This window comes from Ranitomeya variabilis, chromosome 4, assembly GCF_051348905.1.
Source record: "Ranitomeya variabilis isolate aRanVar5 chromosome 4, aRanVar5.hap1, whole genome shotgun sequence".
Taxonomy (NCBI): Eukaryota; Metazoa; Chordata; class Amphibia; order Anura; family Dendrobatidae; genus Ranitomeya; species Ranitomeya variabilis.
In genome coordinates, this window is record NC_135235.1 from 319,252,243 (window position 1) to 319,274,176 (window position 21,934).

Below are 21,934 nucleotides of genomic sequence, written 5' to 3' on the forward strand. Positions count from 1 at the left end.
GGTATGACGCGAAGGAGTTCATACCCGGAAGTGACAGGAGCAGGAGACGCCAGTCGCCGGGAGCCGCAGCAGGGGACAGAGAATCTGCAGAGGAGCGGCAGGTATCGCCTGTTAATACATCGGTTTATGAAGGAGGGTGCTTGGGGAGACGATCGCCCCCCCAGAACAAGGGGAGGAGGTTGCTCCCTAATAAAAGTAAAAACAGCAATATTAATAATGGTATTGTGAATGACATTCAAAAAGGGGGCAGGTCTATAAGGGATGGGGCAGAGCCATATTTTAAACAGGAACTCAGCCACAGTTTTGGCTCCTTGTCACCCCCATTGATGAGCTATGATGGGAAGGAGGCAATGGAGATGAACCAAATGGACACCTACAATAAATGCCTATCATCATTAAGGAATCCTAATCTGCATGATGATGAATCCACTTCATTTGCAAAAATAGCAGAACTTACTGCTTTGCTGCCCAAATCACTTATTAAATCTATCGCCACAAGGCTTGAAGAGAAACTCAAAGAACAGCTTGACTCTGATAACCCTTACTTGACCCCTGACCTTTCTATGACATCTTTGGTAGAGAGGGGTGCACAATCAGACAATCACACAGTTTCTTCAGCTTCCTCTGACCGTGATTATAATGATCTTATGGATGACTGTGACAATGAGGCGTTAACAGATTTAGAGGGGTGCTCAGAGGAGTCCAGTGATATGGAAGACTTAAGTGGTTCAGATGACATATCGAAAACCTCAGATGTGAGCGACATGGAGCAGGAACAGCCTTGTACTGAGGTCCCTAATTACTCCCCAATTGATAAAATTGTGGCCTCTGACAAGTATCCCTCTATGAAATTCATGGTCAACCTGTGTAAGGCTCTTCTGTCATCTATGGAGCTAAAGGGAACTAGGTCATCTGAAAAAATATTCAAAAAACTATTCAGAGAAGTTTTTTCGCAAATTGACGGTGCCCCATTCTCTAATGTCAGCACGACCTCTGATGATTCCCCCAACATCCCGAATAAATCCTTCTCTCCAAGCAAACACCAAAGGTTGGCGTTTTGTAATAATGCGGAGGGCGAGCCTGCACGTCCAGATCCCCTGGTCAATCTAAAAAACGATATAGACTCCTTCAGGGCCAAATTAACTGATTTTGAAAATTACAAAAGAAAAAACAACTTGAAAGTCCGTGGTATCCCGGAATCGGTGGGGAAACTTCAGTTAGAAAAATATATTTCATCTATGATATCTTACATGCTCCCCGAGACTAAAGGTAAAAACCTAATAGTGAAAGCATTTAGGATACGGAGACCTCCCTTTCTCCCGCCTAATACTGCCGGGATGTCATCGTCTCACTATACCCCAATTGGCTAAGAGACTCGCTGCTAGTCGCCGCAAGGGAGCCAAGGTTTCTCTCGTCTCAGTATGGACACTTGTCCTTGTACAGGGATCTGTGCAAGGACACTATGCAAAAACGTAAACTGTTTCAGTTCGCCACCAATAGACTGCAACAGGCTGGAATGCAATATAACTGGCACCATTTCTCTAGTCTAAGATTCCTCTTCGCGGCAAAATGGCGTACTTTTACTTCTCCAGCAGAGGCGATGGACTTTCTAAACCGTGCGGGTATAGGACATCCCGGATCTACTTCTGACCCTACTTTCAAACCCAAACTAAACCCTTGAATGTTTCTCTTCTCTTTGTATAGTCCAGATCACAACATGTGATTGAACCGAACTTGTTGCCCAATAAGTCTGTGGACCATCAATGATGGTCCTACCTTGACAAGCTTTCATTTTTTTTCCCTCAGCTACGCAAACTTTGGTTACCAAATTTTTGCAAGATTTATTAAGCGATGTTACTCTTTTTATTATGCAGTTTTAGTTACAAATTCAGCTGCTGGCCTAAACTAACTTAGTTATTTCATAGCCTACTGCACCTTTAAAGTTGATATAATCATCCGTTATTATATAGTTTAGAGAGCTACATATATTAGTCTGGTCTACGCATATTTTACTTAACCCATTCTAAAGTATTACTTTTATGCTACATTTACCATGTGAAATTCTACTGATTTAAATGTCTGCTTGTCTCCCCTATTGTATAGGGGTCTTTCCCTATCCTCATATCCCTCCCTCCCATCCTTCCCTCCCTTGTTTACCCTTCCCGGTTAAATACAAAATTTAATAAAGTTCCTTTGAAAAACAGAGACACATTTCACTTCTCTCATTTTTTGCACAGTCCCCATCTATTTCCAACCTGCACAAACTCCTCATCCTGCTGATACCCCAATACTGAGCTGCTGCTGTCATATGTGTCCCTATTACTGCACCTACTGTGTGGTACAATAACTGCTCCTTTCAGTGCCCCACATAATGATGCCCACCACTGTGCCCCCCACATAATACGCATCACTGCGACCTCACATGAAAATGGCCATCGCTCTACCACTTACAAAGCCAAATGCCCTCTAGATGGTAAAATTTCCCCCTAGAAAATATTAATGCCCTCTGCAGGTGCCCTAGATAAGTGTCCAAAATTTGCCCCTAGAAAATAATAAAGTCCCATGTGCACCGTTGACTGTCATAATAACCTGTGCCCCTATAGCAATACTTCCACTTAACATTTAATGTCCCGAGTCCCCCATGTACAATTCCTCTATACGCAGTATGTTGGATCTACAGCTCCCCTATACACAGTATGATGGGCCCTCAGCTCCCCTATATACAGTATGATGGGCCCTTGGCTCCCCTATATACAGTATGATGGGCCCTCAGCTCCCCTATACACAGTATGATGGGCCCTCAGCTCCCCTATATACAGTATAATGGGCCCTTGGCTCCCCTATACACAGTATGATGGGCCCTCAGCTCTCCTATATACAGTATGATGGGCCCTCGTCTCCCCTATGCAAAGTATGATGGGCCCTCGGCTCCCCTATGCAAAGTATGATGGGCCCTCGGCTCCACTATACACAGTATGATGGGCCCTCGGCTCCACTATACATAGTATGATGGGCCCTCGGCTCCCCTATACACAGTATGATGGGCCCTTGACTGTCCTATACACAATATGATGGCCCTTGGCACCGCTATACACAGTATGATGGGCCCTTGGCTCCCCTATACACAGTATGATGGGCCCTCGGCTCTCCTATACACAATATGATGGCCCTCGGCTCCCCTATACACAGTATGATGGGCCCTCGCCTCCCCTATACACAGTATGATGGGCCGTCTGTTCCCCTATACACAGTATGATGGGCCCTCACCTCCCCTATACACAGTATGATGAGCCCTCGGCTCCCCTATACACAGTATGATGGCCCTCGGCTCTCCTATTCACAATATGATGGCCCTCGGCTCCCCTATACATAGTATGATGGGCCGTCGGCTCCCTTATACATAGTATGATGGGCCCTTGGCTCCCTTATACACTGTATGATGGGCCGTTGACTCCCCTATACACAGTATAATGGGCCCTCGGCTCCCCTATACACAGTATGATGGGCCGCCAGCTCCCCTATACATAGCATGATGGGCCCTCGGCTCCACTATACATAGTATGATGGGCCCTTGGCTCCACTATACGTAGTATGATGGGCCCTTGGCTCCCTTATACACAGTATGATGGGCCGTCGGCTCCCCTATACATAGTATAATGGGCCCTCGGCTCCCCTATACACAGTATGATAGTCCATCGGCTCCCCTATACATAGTATGATGGGCCCTCGGCTCCCCTACACACAGTATGATGGGCCATCAGCTCCCCTATACATAGCATGATGGGCCCTCGGCTCCACTATACACAGTATGATGGGCCCTCGACTCCACTATACATAGTATGATGGGCCCTCGGCTCCCCTATATACAGTATGATGGGCCCTCGGCTCCCCTATACACAGTATGATGGGCCCTCGGCTCCCCTATACACAGTATGATGGGCCCTCAGCTCCCCTATACACAGTATGATGGGCCCTCGGCTCCCCTATACACAGTATGATGGGCCCTCGGCTCTCCTATACACAGTATGATGGGCCCTCGGCTCCCCTATACACAATATGATGGCCCTTGGCTCCCCTATACACAGTATGATGGGCCCTCGGCTCTCCTATACACAGTATGATGGGCCCTCAGCTCCCCTATACACAGTATGATGGGCCCTCAGCTCCCCTATACACAGTATGATGGGCCCTCGGCTCTCCTATACACAGTATGATGGGCCCTCAGCTCCCCTATACACAGTATGATGGGCCCTCGGCTCCCCTATACACAGTATGATGGGCCCTCAGCTCCCCTATACACAGTATGATGGGCCCTCGGCTCTCCTATACACAGTATGATGGGCCCTCAGCTCCCCTATACACAGTATGATGGGCCCTCGGCTCCCCTATACACAGTATGATGGGCCCTCAGCTCCCCTATACACAGTATGATGGGCCCTCGGCTCTCCTATACACAATATGTCCTATTCTAATGTATAATGTATAATGTTCTTCTGTCAACTCCACTGTCATGTCAATTAAGTAATTCATTTTATGATTTTTATGATTTAAGTTGTGCTGCTGTGATACACTTTATTGATCCCGTGGGAAATTATGGTATCGTATCGTATCGTATGATGGCCCTCCACTCCCCTATACACAGTATGATGGGCAGACAGCTCTTCTATACTTAATTGCCCCAAATTAGCTCCTACTTTGTTTAATGGTCCCAAAATACTGTCATGCCCTCACAGTTCCACAACAAGTTTTGATCAAAATAAAAATCATCATATCGTCATGTAATCCTCAGTCCTAACGAGTCCTCTGTCAGAGTGCGGGTGGACCAACGCGCTGATGTCACAGTCCCGGAGCACGCACAGGACATCTCCACCAGTTCCGTAGACTGCTGGTTTAAAGCAGCCTGCGGTCTACAGAAAGGAGAGCGTTAATGCAATGAGATCATGCCTCTCTGCACTCCTGTAGGGCTTAACTATATCAGCATGCACCGCATAGTTAGGAGTAGCTGTAGCTCTGGGTGGGCCCCACTGAGCGCAGGGCCCTAAGGCCACACAACCCCTTTAATAGTCTTGGAGCCTAACTTTGGGATGTTAAACTGGTTACACACAGGAATCGTCTTTATGTTGAACTTTTTATTTTTTTTAAACTAAATCCCCAATAAACTATTTGGACAATAATTAATCCGACGTGAACGCCGCAGTACATGGTGCTGGATCCATGGATGATTGTCCTGACACCACATTGTGCTGACTGTTGCTTTCCTTGTCTTTCCTCAGTATAATGTTGAAGGTGATGGTAAACCAGGTGGCGGAGGGGAATATGAAGTACAGGTAAGATGACCAGATGATTAACAAGAAATAAAAAAAAACTATAAACTTGGTACAGAGTAACTTAGTTTTTCTTAAAGGGAATATGTCAGCAAATTTTTGCTATGTAATCTGAGGACAGCATGAGGTAGGGGCTGAGGCACTGATTTCAGCGATGTGTCATTTATTATACTGCGTGTTGTTGTTTCCAGATAATGAAGGTTTTATCACCAGGAGATTATCGCTGCCAGGACTATAGCTTCCATGAACTCTGGTCTGACCACGCCCCCTCCTCTCATAAGCAGCTCACTGTCAATAGACAATGTACAGAAAGAGCTGTAGTGTGGGCTCGGACATCTTTCTGAGCTCTGCTACATGTTGCAACTAAGAACTCTGTGTCAATACATCTGCTCCCAGTAAACTAAGTGACACATCGCTGGAATTGGGGTCTCTTTATACATTGTGCTGCTCTCAAATGAGGTAGCAGAAAGTTGGTGACAGATTCCTTTAAGGGGATGTCGCACAGTGGGCAGACATTACCAATCTACAGAATCCGTGGTACATTTCTGATTGATGATAGCCCCACCACTCAGAACTCCGCAAATTAGCCACAAATTGTTCCTCCATAGAATGAGAGATCTCGATCACAACTCCATGCCTTTGTTGTAGATGGGGCATTATGGCCATGGAGGGAATGCTTTTTTAAATGCATGTATACTGTTGGCCAATACCGGCCGCCATGAATCCCCAGCTCATTGTGAGCACGTGGCTGTCAGGGGCACTTTGATACCAGTCCTCTCACCGTACGCTCTCCTCCTTCTCTGCAGCTGGGCTTTGGATGGACCAATGGAGTGATCATGCAGCTGCTGGACCTCTACAGATCTCGCCTGACCAGCTCGGCCATCAGCACCTCCTACTCCGGCATCGTTTCTATGTTGCCTTTATTCCTCATCACTCTTTGGGTGTGAACACCCCAGTTTACTACTTTCAATAGACTAATTCACGTAATTGTCTACTTTTTTTTTCTCCTTTTTCTGCCTGTATATTTTTCATTGTCCACTCTGTACAATCATGTAAAGCATCAGTATAGCACAATAGGAATTATAAAACAGCCCCTTGTACATCCCCCACCTACAAAATCTGTCGAGAAGATGTAAAAAAAATCAACACTACAGTACCATTTTCCATGGTCTTATTTGTCATTTATGCTCTTTCATCATATTTTCTAGTAAAGGGGTTGGTTATTCACTTAAAACAAACCTGCTGTTTCCATGTGTTCCTGGTGTAACTTCATATATCTTTCTAATGCACTGATCGGCAAAGTTGCACTGATTTGTCACTTTCGGAGCTTTGCCCCGGCAGCCCCGACCTATTGTGGTGTAGTCAGCGCAGTGGGGCTTTTCCTGGGCTGAGCCCGTCAACTGTGCTCTGTAGAGGGGGCAGGCTGACTACTCATTTACATAGCTGAGCCAGCCCCCTTCTATCTATTCGTTGACATTTGCATGGGAAAGGGTCCTAAATTCTGTAGAATAGTTACATTTCCAATGGCTTAAACCTGGGATCAGTGTGTGTGTAAAGGCACACCTTCTTATACCAATACACCTAGAAATGGCTCATTCAGTAACGCATTGGCAGAGTTTACACAATTGGGACCTCACGTGGCTGTAATTGTATTTCTTTTTTTACTATACGTTTCAGTGCAAATGAATTATTTGTATTTTAATATATTTTCGATAAATAAAAAGTCAACACCAATATGGAAGCTGTACTAAGTGTTTATATCAGAAACTGTGTATCATTCAAGGCAGCAATAGTAAAAGGAGCAATTGTACAGGGGTCCCAACCCCCACCATCCCATAACACTTCCCAGACCCCCCCATAGCTTGTATAGTAGGGAGAAGAATCCCTGAGACGCTTCAACTGAAGTTGGAGTTGACAAGACGAAATCAGCAAGGAGATGTATCGGTCTTAAGCCGTGCGAGAGGACTTCCATCTGAGAGACGATTTTCTTCTTTTCGGCTCAGCAGCGAGGACTCCGTTTTGGTTCCTTGCTAATGTGTACACTCTAGAGCGGTTCATTCACAGACTGCTGGCTGCATTCTGCCATTATCTGCACAGTTCTCATCCTCCTCTGCACTAGGTGCTGGTGATGTAACTAGCCGGACCACTCAGCGCCTTCCGTGGTGGGTTTCGCTGTACATTCCAATGATGGCCATGATGGGAGTCTTATATAGATATATATATTATATATATATATATATATATATATATATATATATATATATAATGTATAGAGAGACTTCCCGTCCCGACGGGTAATGATGAGTGATCCGGCTACATCTCTGGTCACCTAGTGCAGAGGATGGAACTGTGCAGATAATGGCAAAATGCAGCAAACAATGAGTGAATTAATATCTACATTATTGACTGGGCACATTAGAGAAACTCCTATCTTGATATGATGGTCAGGCTGCGGATTTAAGTGGTATAAAATGAATAGCTGTTTGGGGTATGAAGAATCCGGCTTTTGTTGCAGACTGGAGCAAAATGAACCGGCGCACTAAAAAGAGCGTAAATTTCTGCTACTATCAAATGTTGCACTGGGTTATTGTAAGTGGAGCCCTGCTTTACGCCATCGTTATACTTTGTACCTGAACCAGATAAGCTACCAGACACAGCTCAGGAACTAGACAATTTTGTCAAGGAACTACTTTTTTTTTTACTAACAATGAAACCTGAGTACTCCAACAACATAAGAAAGGAACACAGTTACATTTCATACACACCTAGTCTGGGTCGACTAGGACCTCTGCGCTGCACACCTGATAGAATAGTCTGGGCTTAAGGCCAGCATCACACACAACGTATAAAAAAAAAAAAAATCTGTAAGTTTTTTATGGCCAAGATACACAGAAATGTTCTTGAACAGTGCACCATATGTCATCTGTATACAATGCGAGGATACGATTTTTTTTTCTCCGTATGTCAGTGAGACATCTAGTATATAATTACCAATCGCCTCTGTTACAACTTCCAACGATTGTGTCGCTACCACAATCCACCGCAGCAGGAAGCTGTGATAAAAGCCGCACAGCTATTCCATTGGGAGATCAGCGGCGCTGACAGTGGCGGATTATAATGAGGTCAATCTGGGCAGTAGCCCAGGGCCCAGTGGTGTGGGAGGGCCCTGGGCAACTGCTCAGATTGACTGCCGCCATCAGGGCATTACTGCCCTGACTGGCGTATGGGCCCAGTGGGCAGAGGGGGCCCGCATCGGGCCCCGTCTCATGTGCTCACTGGGCCCCTACCAGCACTGCGGCAGTTTAACGCTATTGACTTGCGGGCGCGCGCCCGCACGTCAATAGTTAACAGCCACCAGCCAATTGGAGGCTGGCAGCTGACGTCAGCCACAGCGCGCACGTCACCGGCATCTCATGTCATTGTCAGTTGCTGGCAAGTGCGCTCTGCTGGAGGGAGCTTCACCGAAGGAGCAATCCGGGGGGCCCGGGCCAGAATGCTGGACACTGGGGGCAGAGATGCTGGACACACTGGGGGCAATATGCTGGACACTCTGGGGGCAATATGCTGGACACACTGGGGGCAATATGCTAAACACACTGGGGGCAGGATGCTGGACACACTGGGGGCAATATGCTGGACACACTGGGGCAGAATGCTGGAGACACTGGGGGCAATACGCTGGACACACTGGGGCAATATGCTGGACACACTGGGGGCAATATGCTGGACACACTGGGGGCAATGGGCTGGAAACACTGACGGCAATATGCTGGACACACTGGGGGCAGGATGCTGGACACACTGGGTGCAATATACTGGAGACACTGGGGGCAATATGCTGGAGACACTGGGGGCAATATGCTGGACACTGGGGGCAGAGATGCTGGACACACTGGGGGCAATATGCTGGACATGGGGCAGAGATGCTGGACACACTGGGGGCAATATGCTGGACACACTGGGGGCAATATGCTGGACACACTGGGGCAGAATGCTGACAGCACTGGGAGCAGAATGCTGGGGGCAATATGCTGGAGACACTGGGGGCAATATGCTGGAGACACTGGGGGCAGGATGCTGGACAAACTGGGGGCAGGATGCTGGATACACTGGGGGCAGGATGCTGGACACACTGGGGGCAGGATGCTGGACACACTGGGGGCAGGATGCTGGACACACTGGGGGCAGGATGCTGGACACACTAGGGGCAATATGCTGGACACTCTGGGGGCAGGATGCTGGACACTCTGGGGGCAGGATGCTGGACACTCTGGGGGCAGGATGCTGTACACACTGGGGGCAGGATGCTGGACACACTGGGGGCAGGATGCTGGACACACTGGGGGCAGGATGCTGGACACACTGGGGGCAGGATGCTGGACACACTGGGGCAGAATGCTGGACACACTGGGGGCAATATGCTGGAGACACTGGGGCAGATTGCTGGACACACTGGGGGCAATATGCTGGACACACTGGGGGCAGGATACTGGACACATTGGGGGCAGAGATGCTGGACACTGGGGGCAGAGATGCTGGACATTGGGGGCAGGATGCTGGACACATTGGGGGCAGAGCTGCTGGACACTGGAGGCAGAGATGCTGGACACATTGGGGGCAGAGATGTTGGACACACTGGGGGCAGGACTGGAGACAGATGGGGCAGGATTGGAGACATGGGCAGAATGTAGATACGGGGCATGATTGGAGACACGGGGCAGAATGAAAGACATGGGGCAGGATTGGAGACAGATCGTGCAGGATCATGGGGCAGGATGGATACAATGGAGACTGATGGAGCAGGATGGGGAGATCTTATGGGGAAGAATGGATACTCATGAGGGCAGGATGGGAGAACATATGGCTGGAGCCAGGAATGAGATACACGGGGCCAGGATGGGGAATATTATTACTACCATAGGGGCTAATTAAGGGATATTATTACTGCAGTGATGTATTTATTTTGTTTTTTGAGTATACTGTTTTAAATGGGGGGGGGCGATCCTGTTACTGTGCAGAGTGACACTATGTTGCCTCTTTTTCTTCATGTGGTGTAATGTAGAAGTTGGGAAAAACTAAGTAATGTGTTCTGCAAGCGGAGCTCGAGATAACTGTGTTATTTCCTGCAGAGACGAGTCCTGGCTGGATGAAGTGATGGCGGTCTGTGCTGGATGAAAGATGAAGGACTTCACCTAGAGACGTCACTGGTGAGTCAGTGTTACCTATACACTGACACTATACACTGTATACTATATACAGAGGTCCTGTGTGCAATGTCACCGGTGATCACTGTATTACCTCTACACAGACACTGCATACTAAGTGCAGATCTCCTGTGAATACAGGCCCCTTTGGTGATAGTATTGTATTTTGTTTTTTTTTCTTCCTAACTGAAGGGTAAATTGACTAGATCAATGGATGTTTTACAGGTTATAGTTTCAAACAGCAACTATTTTTCTGGAATAATCTGGTTCAGGTATATGATGACCCCGTCACATGACCGGGGGACCCACAGTGTCTGAACAGCCCAGGGCCCTGGCTACCCTTAATCCACCCCTGCTTACAGATGCGCCATTTCTGGGGCGGCTGCGGGCTGGTATATGTAGCCAGGGGGAAAATATCCATGGCCCCTCTCTAGGCTATGAATATCAGCCCGCAGCTGTTTGCGTAGCCTTTCTGGCTATAAAATATAGGGGGACCCCACGTAATTTTTTTGTGGGGGGGTTCCTCTATTTTAATAGCCAGTAAAGGCTACGCAGGCAGCTGCGGGCTGATATTTATAGCCTGGAAAGGGGCCATGGGTATTACCCCCTTCCCAGGCTACAAATATTGGCCCCCAGCCGTCGGCTTTCCCGCTCTGGCACAGAAAATTGCGCGGAGCCCACGCCATTTTTTTTCCCTTTTTTTTTTCAATAATCTAATATGTAATTGCCAATCGACTTTGTCACAGCTTCCGGCGATTGTGTCGCTATCGCACAATCCACCGCAACCGGAAACTGTGACAAAAACGGCACCGCTATTCCGTCTGGAGATCAGCGGCTCATCTCCCGCCGCAGGGAAGTCAGCGGCAACGCAGCCGGGAGATGAGCGGCGCCAGCATCGGAACTATGCCTGGCGCTCAGCCAATGAGTGGCATGGGATTCAAATCCCCCCTGGCTGAGCCAATGAGCTCAAATGAAACACACAGGGTTTTAATATCTTTATTGCACGCTCAATCCAAACAAAGCCCTCGTTCTCCTGTAAAAAATTCCAAAATAAAAAAGCAACAATATCCCATGCCTGTCCTCGGTACAGTCAAGTCCCATGCTGTAAATCCATCTCAAGGGGTTAAATAATATAAATTCGGGAGGGCTGCTAATGCGGCTGCCCCCGGCTGTAAATGACTGGGGAATGAATGAAATGCAGGGTGACTAGCGGTGCCGTCAACAAAGCTGCACCCCCTGGCGGCATGAACTCATATGAACTCTGTAGCGTAGGAAAATATTTCGAAACTTTCCCACGCTACAGAGTTCAGATGAGTTCATGCCGCCAGGGGGCGCAGGTTTGGTGACGCGGGAGCCCACTCCAGTTTTTCCCGTGAATTAACCCTTTAATTTAACTTCTGGCCTAACAAGTAGTACCTCATGATGTCAGTTGCCCATTTGATGGCTAAGCATTCTTTCTCTACAATAGCATAGTGTTTATCACAGGAGGAGAGTTTCCTACTTAAATACAGGACTGGATGATCCTCCCAGTTTACTTCCTGGGACAACTCTGCTCCCAACCCGACGTGTCTGGACCACGAATTCTCTACTTAAGTCAGGTGCGATCAAGACCGGCTGCTTACACAGGCCGAGCTTCAACTCTTGGAACGCTTTATCTGCTTCAGGAGACCATTTTGCCATCGATGTCTTCGTGCCCGTAAGACGGTTTGTCAGGAGTGTGGCTATCATGGCGAAATTCAGGATAAACCGCGGATAGTATCTCACAATTCCCAGAAGCACCCGAACCTGCTTCTTGGAGATCGGTGGCGGACAATTTTGGATTGCCTCCACCTTATTCACTTGTGACTTTATTTCACCTGTTCCAATGATGTAGCCCAAGTATTTTGCCCCCTTTTTCCCCATGGCACCCTTCTTTGGATTTATAGTAAACCCTGCATTACTCAGTGCATCCAGTACCTCCTGGACCTTCGGCAGATGACTTCCCCAATCCAGGCTGAATATTTAAACATCGTTGAGGTAAGCTGCGGCATACTTTTTTGAGGGGCTAGGATCCGATCCATGGCTTTCTGAAAGGTAACTGGGGCTCTTTGCAGCCCAAACGGCATTCTGGTATACTGGAAGCACCCATCAGGTGTAGAGAAAGCCATATTCTCCTTGGCACTTTGAGAGAGGGGAATTTGCCAGTACCCTTTTGTTAGAGCACCACCCTGGAGCCTGGACCTATCTGGCTGATCCTAGCTTCTTAATGAGTTTGTCGACGCGGGGACAATGTATATGCGTCAAATTAGAACACCTCATTGTGTTTGCTGTAGTCATTACAGAAATGCCACTTTCCATCAGGCTTTGGCACAAGGACAATGGGGCTGGATCAGAAACTCTTTGACTCCTCTATGACACCCAGGCTCTACATTCTCCTCACCTCTTTTGAAATCACCTTGCAGTGGGCTCCTGGGATTCTATACTGCTTTTGGTTCACCCGCATATTTGGTTCCATCAGGACATCATGCTCCATAACCTGCTTACATCCTGGCAACTCCGAAAACAGGTCCTGGTTCCACTAATGCAGTTCTCGGAACTGTTGTTTCCAGGCCAGTGACAGTGTCTCTGCCACTGTGGCAACCTTAACCTTTGCTTCCGGATTGGCCTCCAGGCACGTAGCTTCTACAAGTTCCATGTCTCACCAAGGTTTAAGCAGGTTAATGTGGTACACCCGATATGACTTTCTTCTCCCAGGCTGGTGGACCTTGTAGTTGACGTCACTCAGCTTTTCGACTACTTCATGTGGCCAGAAATTCACTTTCGACCATGGGGATCAACACGAACACCTGGTCTCCAGGGCTAAATGTTCTCAGCCCCATCGACCAATTGTAGACCCTTGCCTGGGCCTCTTGTGCTTGAAGGAGGCTCTCCATCATGATCAAGATCACCCTCGTGATCCTGTCTTGCATCTGGGCCACATGCTTGATGATACTTTGGTGGGGTGTAACCTCTGCTTCCCAGGTCTCCTTCGCAATATCCAGAGGCCCCTGAAGGTGCCATCCCTATAACAACTCAAATAGTGAGAACCTAGTAGAGGCCTGTGGAACTTCCCTAATAGAGAAATGCAAGTATGGAAGTAAGCAATCCCAGCCTTAGCCATCCTTTCCTATGACCTTCTTAAGCATGGACTTCAAGGTCTTATTGAACCTTTCCACCAGGCCGTGCTACTGTGGATGGTACACTGACGTTCTGAGCCTTACACAACTTTCTCATTATGCTGGACATGAACGGCGTTCCTTGGTCCATCGGGATCTCTTTTGTCAGGCTTGTGCAGGAGAAAATATGAAATTGCTATTGGGCTATGCTCCTGGTGGAGGAGTTTCTCAGTGGAACAACCTCCAGGTACCCTGTTGCATAGTCCATTTTTATAGTCATTCTGTCAATGGGGGGTAGTCCTTGGTGTCCCAGTGGATTCAGCGGAAGCCCACAAGTTTTCCCGGGATCAACGGGCGGGGGAGTGTGGCCCTTATCAGAGTTACCAAACTCCTTGAGTCCGAGAGTCCAGACACCAGTACCCCATTTTTTGTTGCCGAACATGCCTGTGGCCCCTCACCAGGTCGATAGTCCACACTGTATTTTGGATAGCCATAATATGAACAGCCCCCTGAAGAAGTGCGGACAAAACGCGCGTCGGGTGGAGGGACACGGCACGGACTCCATACACCCAGTAAGTACACAATAAGAGGTTAATAGCCTATATCCATTATGTTATATTTTGCTAGCTATGGTTTTATGCATTTATACAAGTAGGACTTGCTGACCCATAGCTCTAATACTGTGAGTATTTTAGGTGTAATACCATTTGGCCAGTTATATTTCGTAGGAGACTTGGGCATACAGCTTTTACTTACCTTAGCACATGCACTTTATTTCAGCGTAACTCTGTTTCTTCTAGCTTAAACAATTACCAACAGGCTTCTCGCTCCTCTACAATTTTTGTAATATGTTACATAAATTTACTGTGAAGTAGCATATTGGTAGGGCGTGGTTAAAGGTGTCTATAGCCAACAGTGTCTCTCACATCAGAGGTTACTATGGTTTTCATTAATTTTTGTTTTCAATATTTAATAAATGGTTACTTATTAAATAATATTTTATATTTGTGCTTTTTCTGTTAGGCTATGTGCGCACATTGCGGATTTGCTTGTGGAAATTTCTGTGCGGTTTCTGCCACTCTTGACAGAAAACTCAGTTGAAATTCCGCGCGGTTTTGATACGGATTTTCATGTGGATATGTATGCGTATTTGTTAGCTAAATAAAGATATATTATTTAAAAAAAAAATTGTGATGTAATTTCCTTGTTCAACCTCCTCTTTTTTCATTCTCCATTGAAGACCATAATATCATCAGATAGCATGCTCAAATATAATGTTTACACATACAAAACAAATAAAAGTGAGTATAGTGTATATATACGATATATATATATATATATATATATATATATATATATATATATAGTAATACCAAGCACAAGGTTTAGTAATGAACAGGTTGGTCAGCCAGATACCCTCATTTGTAAAATGGTACACAAAGAGTTAAACAAAAAAACACACAAAATCTGCGTGAAATGCAATACCTGTTTATAAAAAAGAAAAATTGAGTGGGCTACCACGGGATTTTCATAACCAGCAGAGGGAAAGCTGATGGCTGAGGGCTGATGTTAATATTCTGGGAAGGAGCCAATAGCCATAAAGGTTCCCAGGCTATTAATATCCGCTTACAGATGTTTGCTTCGCTTTTACTTGCTATTTTACAGGGGAACCCCAGTAAAAAAAATTGACATGGGTCCCCCTATAAAATCGAACCAGCAAAGGCTAGGCAGACAGCTGCTGGCTGATATTATTAGCCTGGGAAGGAAAGGGCCATGTATATTTGCACCCCCAGGCTAAAAACATCGGCTCTCATCCACCCCAGAAATGACGCATCTTATAGATGTGCCAATTCTGGCACTTAGCCTTGCTCTTCCCACTTGCCATTGCTATTGCTAATCCTACAGTTACATGGTAAATAAAGACACAGCCAGAATAAAGTCCTTTATTTGAAATAATCACACAGACTCCTTTATTGACTCTTAATTTACCATACTTACTGAACGGCTAATCCCCGACACACTCATTTCCTGCAACAAAAATAAAATAATAAGCCAACATACAATACTTCCTGTCCGTTGTAGTCCACTACCAAGTATCCCATGACGATCTCAGGATTAGAACAGTCACATCAGGAGATGTGACTGCTCTACTCAGCCTCCGGCCATACACTGACAGGAGGTAATATCTCCCGCAGTGTATCACTGCGCCGCCGTGAGAGTTCACCGGAGTTCATCAGCTCCGGTGCTCTCACTTATGGCAGTACCGCTGTGTGAGAACTTTCCCACGCAGCGGTGCCGCAACTGACAGCATCAGAGCTGATCAGCTGATACACTGACAGGAGGTAATCGCTCCTGCAGTGTATCGCTGGAGGCCGGGTTGAGCAGTCACATCTCCCGATGTGACTGTTCTACATGTGAGATCGCCGTGGGACAATCTGGATTACCTGGACTATGGCGGACAGGGAGTATATGTCGGTTTATTATTTTGCATTATTTCTAGGAGACGAGGGCATCGGGAATTTGGTGTGAGCTGAGTATAATGGGTTCTTATTTTTATGTGAATATGTATGTAATTTCACTTTTTTTTCTGTAAGCACAGGCGCCGGCAGATGATACTACTCTCCCATCAGCGGCACCTGCTGTCACTGTTATTAATGATAGCAGACATAACCCGATGAGAGCAGTAGACTCATCGGCCCAGGCCTGCTTTTTTAATGCAGGTCACCGCTGAGGGTCACAGTTAGCTGCGGAATCCCACTGACATCTGCCAGCATGATCCCGCAGCGCGGTGACCAACAGTACCGGTGGTAGCGTTACCGCACACAGCCGAACACAGCTGCATACACACACAGACATCCGCACATACAGACATCTGCAGACAGACATGCACATATTCTCCTCTCACACACATTCTCCGCCCCCATACATATTCTCCGCACCCCATACATATTCTCCGCCCACACACTCTTCCTCCTTCTGGCATCATTTCCTTTCTGCAGTGTATCTGCCAGCACATCCGCAGTAAATCTGCAAACCTTTTTACACCTGCAGTTTGGCTGTGGATTTGACTGACTCAATGGAAGTCAATGGGTGCAGAAACGCTACAGATCCACAAAAAGAATTGACATGCTGCGGAAAATATAACGCTGCAAATAAGGATGGAAATTTCAGCAGCATGTGCACACCAATTCAGGAATGCCACTAACATTGCTTTAATATTCCAGTGTGGAATTATAGCATTTCCGTGCGGAAAAAACGCTGCAGAAGCACAACAAATTCGCAACGTGTGCACATAGCCTTAACATCCTCAAGACAATTGCCTTCAGATGACCCCAAAGATAAAAGTATAATGGGGTCAGACTGGGAGACCTTGGTGGCCATTCAACTGGCCCACGACGACCAATCCACTTTCCAGGAAACTGTTCGTGTAGGAATGCTCAGACCTGACACACATAATGTGGTGGTGCACCATCTTGCTGGAAAAACTCAGGGAACATGCCATCTTCAGTGCATAAAGAGGGCAACACATCATCATGTAGCAATTTCAGATATCCAGTGGCATTGAGGTTTCCATTAATGAAGAATGGCCCCCACTATCTTTGTACCCCTGAAGGCAATTGTCTATGCTGTGAAGATACAAGATGTGCAGCATCTGAAATAACGGATACTGAAAGCCTGTGCTAGCATTTCTACTGCGGTGTTGCTATCAGTGTGACAAGAGTGGGAGATGAGGGTTGCATTGACAATCCAACACAATGGGCAGCACTTTGAACACATTTTATAAGTGGTCATAAACTTGTAAATAACTAATGAAAGAATAAAGTTACGTTAAAACCAAGCACACCGTTATTTTTCTTGTGAAATTCTCAATAGGTTTAATGGGTCACATAACCTTCTTCCCATTGGGAAAAATAAAGCTGGATCCAAAATGGCCGCCTTCAAAACGGACGCCATGGTCACCACCCATCTTGAAAATTTTTGCCCCTCCCATATGCTAATGTGCCACAAACAGGAAGTTGATATCACCAACCATTGCCATTTTATTTAGGTGTATCCATATAAATGGCCCTCCCTGTATATGCATGTTGAGCACATGACATTCTCTTTGGATACTTGATTGATATAAACATAGTATGAACAGCGCCTCCATACGCTGCAGTCCATCTGTTTGGTGGACATAGGACAACGGATGGCTACATGCCCAGGACTGTGACATCTCCAACAGATTCTGGGTACCTCAGTACGGGGAGGCAACACCGCCCTGTTTCCTTAAAGACTTTTCACTAGGCCCGCCAGATTGTCCACATTACGGTGGTCTTACTGGGCAACCCAGGCCTGCATCGGCCTAGGAAGGGAGTGGATGAATCGGTCCATAACAACTCGCTCGACCATCTGGACTGGGGTGGAGGATTCCGGCTGCAACCACTTTTGTACAAGATGTAGTAGGTCGAACATTTGGGAGCGAGGGGGTTTGTCACCACAATACCCCCAGTGGTGGACACTTTGAGCTCTAACAGACATAGTCACTCCTGAACATGACAATATCTCAGTTTTTAATTTGACATACTCCTGTGTATCCTGTAAGGCCAGGTAATAAGAAGCCTTCTGGCGTTTACCTCTTAAATAGGGGGCCAGCACCTCCGCCCACTGCTACAGCAGCAGCTTCTCCCGCTCTGCTAGCCTTGCGAGCACAGTAAAAAATGCCTCAACATCATCCCTTTTTGATCTGGGCCATGACTATCTGTGTAATGGTGGTGTGAGATCAGTGGCCCACAGTCATTTAAGCCCTGAAAAACACCAGTTACTTATTCAAAGCTAAGAAAATTGGCAATTTGCCCACTTTGATGCCCTAATCCCATTTGGGCCAGAATGGAGTGACCTGAGTGTGATGTGGGGCTCTGATCTGTGTCTGCAATATGAGACCAGTGGCCCAAGGATCTTTAACGCTTTCGATAATGCCATTCGGTGCCCATTTTGGGGCAGTTTTATAACTTTTGTAGCCGATTTTAGGCCTCACGTCAGGGCTCCTCACGGTAATGTATTTTATTATTATGATTTTTATTTTTGTTGTTATCCCTGCAAAAAAAAAACAGAAAAAAAGAAACTACAGAATAAGAAACAGATTTCAGCATAATTGTATGGCATGACACGGCTCTGAGAGGCAGCAGCGGTGATCGACACGTGATCCGCCCGCAGTAGACGCTGCGTTCGGCGCTCAGTCATTCGTGAACGATCCGAGAAAAAGAGTCGGCTCCCTGCTGTGGGCGATGGGAGACGGCACCCCAGTGAGAGCCACTGAATTCTCTTAATGGCTCTCACTGGGCGTATAATTCCCAAGTTTGGCAGACATAACCCTGCCCACCTGTGATAAACCCTGCCCATTCATCAATTTAATTGGCTGTCTGCACATGGGCGTGGTTTTGACAACTGGTAGGGCGGAGTTTCAGCCATATTGATGTCACCTTAAATATGTGTTCACCTATGGTGAACACATATTTAATGGAGATCCATATAGGATCCAAAGAGAGCCGACTCTGCCCATCTATGTGCTGTTATTCTCGTACAGTGAGAGCATTTATCTTTTATAGTGCATAGCCGGTTTATTGGCCACTCGGCCATTAGTGCTTGCCTAGACCCTGGCCAGTGTGCATAATAGTTACATTCCAGGGGGGAGTTAACCTCTAACATACTAGCCATGTCTCTCCCACCCTCCTAAGCCATCTATACAGTATGGGCATGCAAGTCATAGGAAGCTGAATAAAATGATACCAACATATCTGCAATCTGATGTTTTATTCTAAAGAAATCCACATTTTTCTTGTATGTAAATGAGCCGTTCCAGGCTATTTGCAGGAATTAGAGAATCTGCCTCCAGAGATTAGCATAAAAAGGGAGAGTTACCAGTGTGAGGCATGTAACTAACACAGAACAGGAGAACTGAACTTTGTCTTCTTACAAACACATTTTTTGTAGCTCTTGTGCTCTGCTGTATTGCATCCTGTCCACCTGTGAGATAGAAGCTGAGGGGAACCTGCAGATGTGTCAGTTATGATCACACACAGCTCTGCAGTGAGATCAGGAGAGCAGAGAGCGGCCATCACACTGGAGGCAGATTCTCATGTAGATCAGTGTCCAGCCCATAGTCCTGAACAGCTCATTTACATATAAGAAAAACATGAATTTCTCTGCAATAAGGCATCAGATTACAGATATGAAGGTATAATTTTATTCAGCTTCCTATGACCTACATGCCCATACAGCATCTTCAGTGGGATGATCATACTGACAGATTCCCTTTAATTGGGTATTTATAAAGGTAGTATAACTGAAAAGGTCTGTGATGCCACCTAAAGGCGTCAGCCAATTTTACTGATCATGTCGACGCAAGTTTGCATGCCGACTGTACTGCTGCTGCTCTTGTGCCTATTATTGCTGGTGCCAGAAATGTGAGCTACACTTTGGTGTAATTTCTGTAGCAGAATGTTAGACTCCTCCCCTCTCGTATAAGTCACACCCCTTTTCAGCTAATCCACGCCTCTTTTCAGACAAGGCACAAGAAAAGTTTAAAACGTATGAAGCAAATCATGAAATTCTGACGTTGCTGCACATTACCACAGAATTCTGTCACATTTAATGGAGAATTCTCTCCCAGTGACTGCTCATTAATATTTGGATTTCTAGTGAACATAAAACTACAATCTTCGGACCATTAAATACATTATCAGCCTTCTTTATACACATTCAATTACCAACACAAGTTTTTTTTATCTCCCAAAATATCTCTACAGATCCTCTAAATGAATCTATGTAAAATATCAAGAGATATATTTGCCCCCACATTATCTGCACAGGGCCAGGTAATATCCAGAATTTGATGAACATTATAATAAAATGTACTATAGCACTATAACAGCGTCCTGTCCCTTTAAATCTTCAGATACTTCTGTCACCATGGTAACTGCATTCATGAACAACCAATAATATTGCTCAGTTTGAATTTGAAAAAAAAATAAAGTCAGTTTGTTCCATCTCATCCGAGTGTGAAGACTGACACCTGCAGTCAGTGCGAGATTCCAGGTATAACACATGAGATAATGTACTGGACGGACCCACATCCATCACAGGCACTCACACACCACAACTGACACTTCTGATAAATCTGCTCATTACCAAGCTATTATTTCCCCCAACACACGATGCGATGAGATATCAGTGGGTGACGCCGGCACTAGTGGCATCTCCCACCTGGATGGATCCAGCGACAAGATCCTGATATTTACCGCCCCTTCTGTTCCTCCATGGGGGATGGCCCCGGCACACACATGATGGCCCGCAGTGTAGGATTGCTAGTACTCTGCATGATATCCCGTCCTCCATATATACCACATACCACTGGGACAAGTTATCACCTATCTACGAGATAAGATCAGAGTCCGACCACTGGGAACCACACCAATCGCCAGAAGAGGGCACTGTTATCCTGTTAGAAGGCAGCGGCAGTACCTCCCCCGACCACCGGGACTGCCAGAGATTGGCGAGTACAGCTCCTGCAGGCCCCAGAGAGGATGAATGGAGCGGCGGAGGAGCATGTGCGCCTCCTCTACCTTCTAACGGGGATTCAGGGGTGGATTATCAGAGGGTCAATATGGGCGGTAGCCCAGGGCCCAGTGGTGTGGGGGGGCCCTGGGCTACCACACAGATTGACCCTCTGATAATCCGCCCGAGTACTGTGAATGCCCGCCGGCGCCGGCATTTATGTGCCCCCGGACCCGGTGGGCAGAGAGAGGGGGCCCGCATCGGGCCCCTTCTCATCTGCTCACCGGGCCCCTTCCGGCGCTGTGGCGGTTTCCTATTGACGTGCGGGCGCGCGCCCGCACGTCAATAGTTAACAACAGCTGCCAGCCAATTGGAGGCTGGCAGCTGAAGTCGGCCGCCCACAGCGCACACGTCGCCGGCGTCTGACGTCATTGTCAGTCGCCGGCGAGTGTGCGCTGCTGGAGGGAGCTCGCCGCCTGGATCGCTGGTCAGGTGAGGAGATTTTTTTTTTTTTTTGATAAGCTAACGGTGGACACACTGGGGGCAATGCTGGAGACACTGAGGCAGATTGCTGGAGACACTGGGGGCAATGCTGGACACACTGGGGCAGATTGCTGGAGACACTGGGGCAATGCTGGAGACACTGGGGCAATGCTGGAGACACTGGGGCAGATTGCTGGAGACACTGGGGGCAATGCTGGACACACTGGGGCAATGCTCGACACACTGGGGCAGA

General features: G+C 47.0%; 1 protein-coding gene across 1 annotated transcript in view; it reads left to right on the forward strand.

The window, feature by feature from the left end:
• Positions 1 to 7,058, forward strand: part of TREH (trehalase) — a 77,033-nt gene extending 69,975 nt beyond the window's left edge. Inside the window, exons 16-17 of the mRNA XM_077250466.1 lie at positions 5,274 to 5,327; positions 6,131 to 7,058. Coding sequence (XP_077106581.1) covers positions 5,274 to 5,327; positions 6,131 to 6,271 — 195 coding nt within the window. The 3' untranslated portion in view covers positions 6,272 to 7,058. The remainder of the gene's footprint in view (positions 1 to 5,273; positions 5,328 to 6,130) is intronic.
• Positions 7,059 to 21,934: the final 14,876 nt, after the last annotated feature.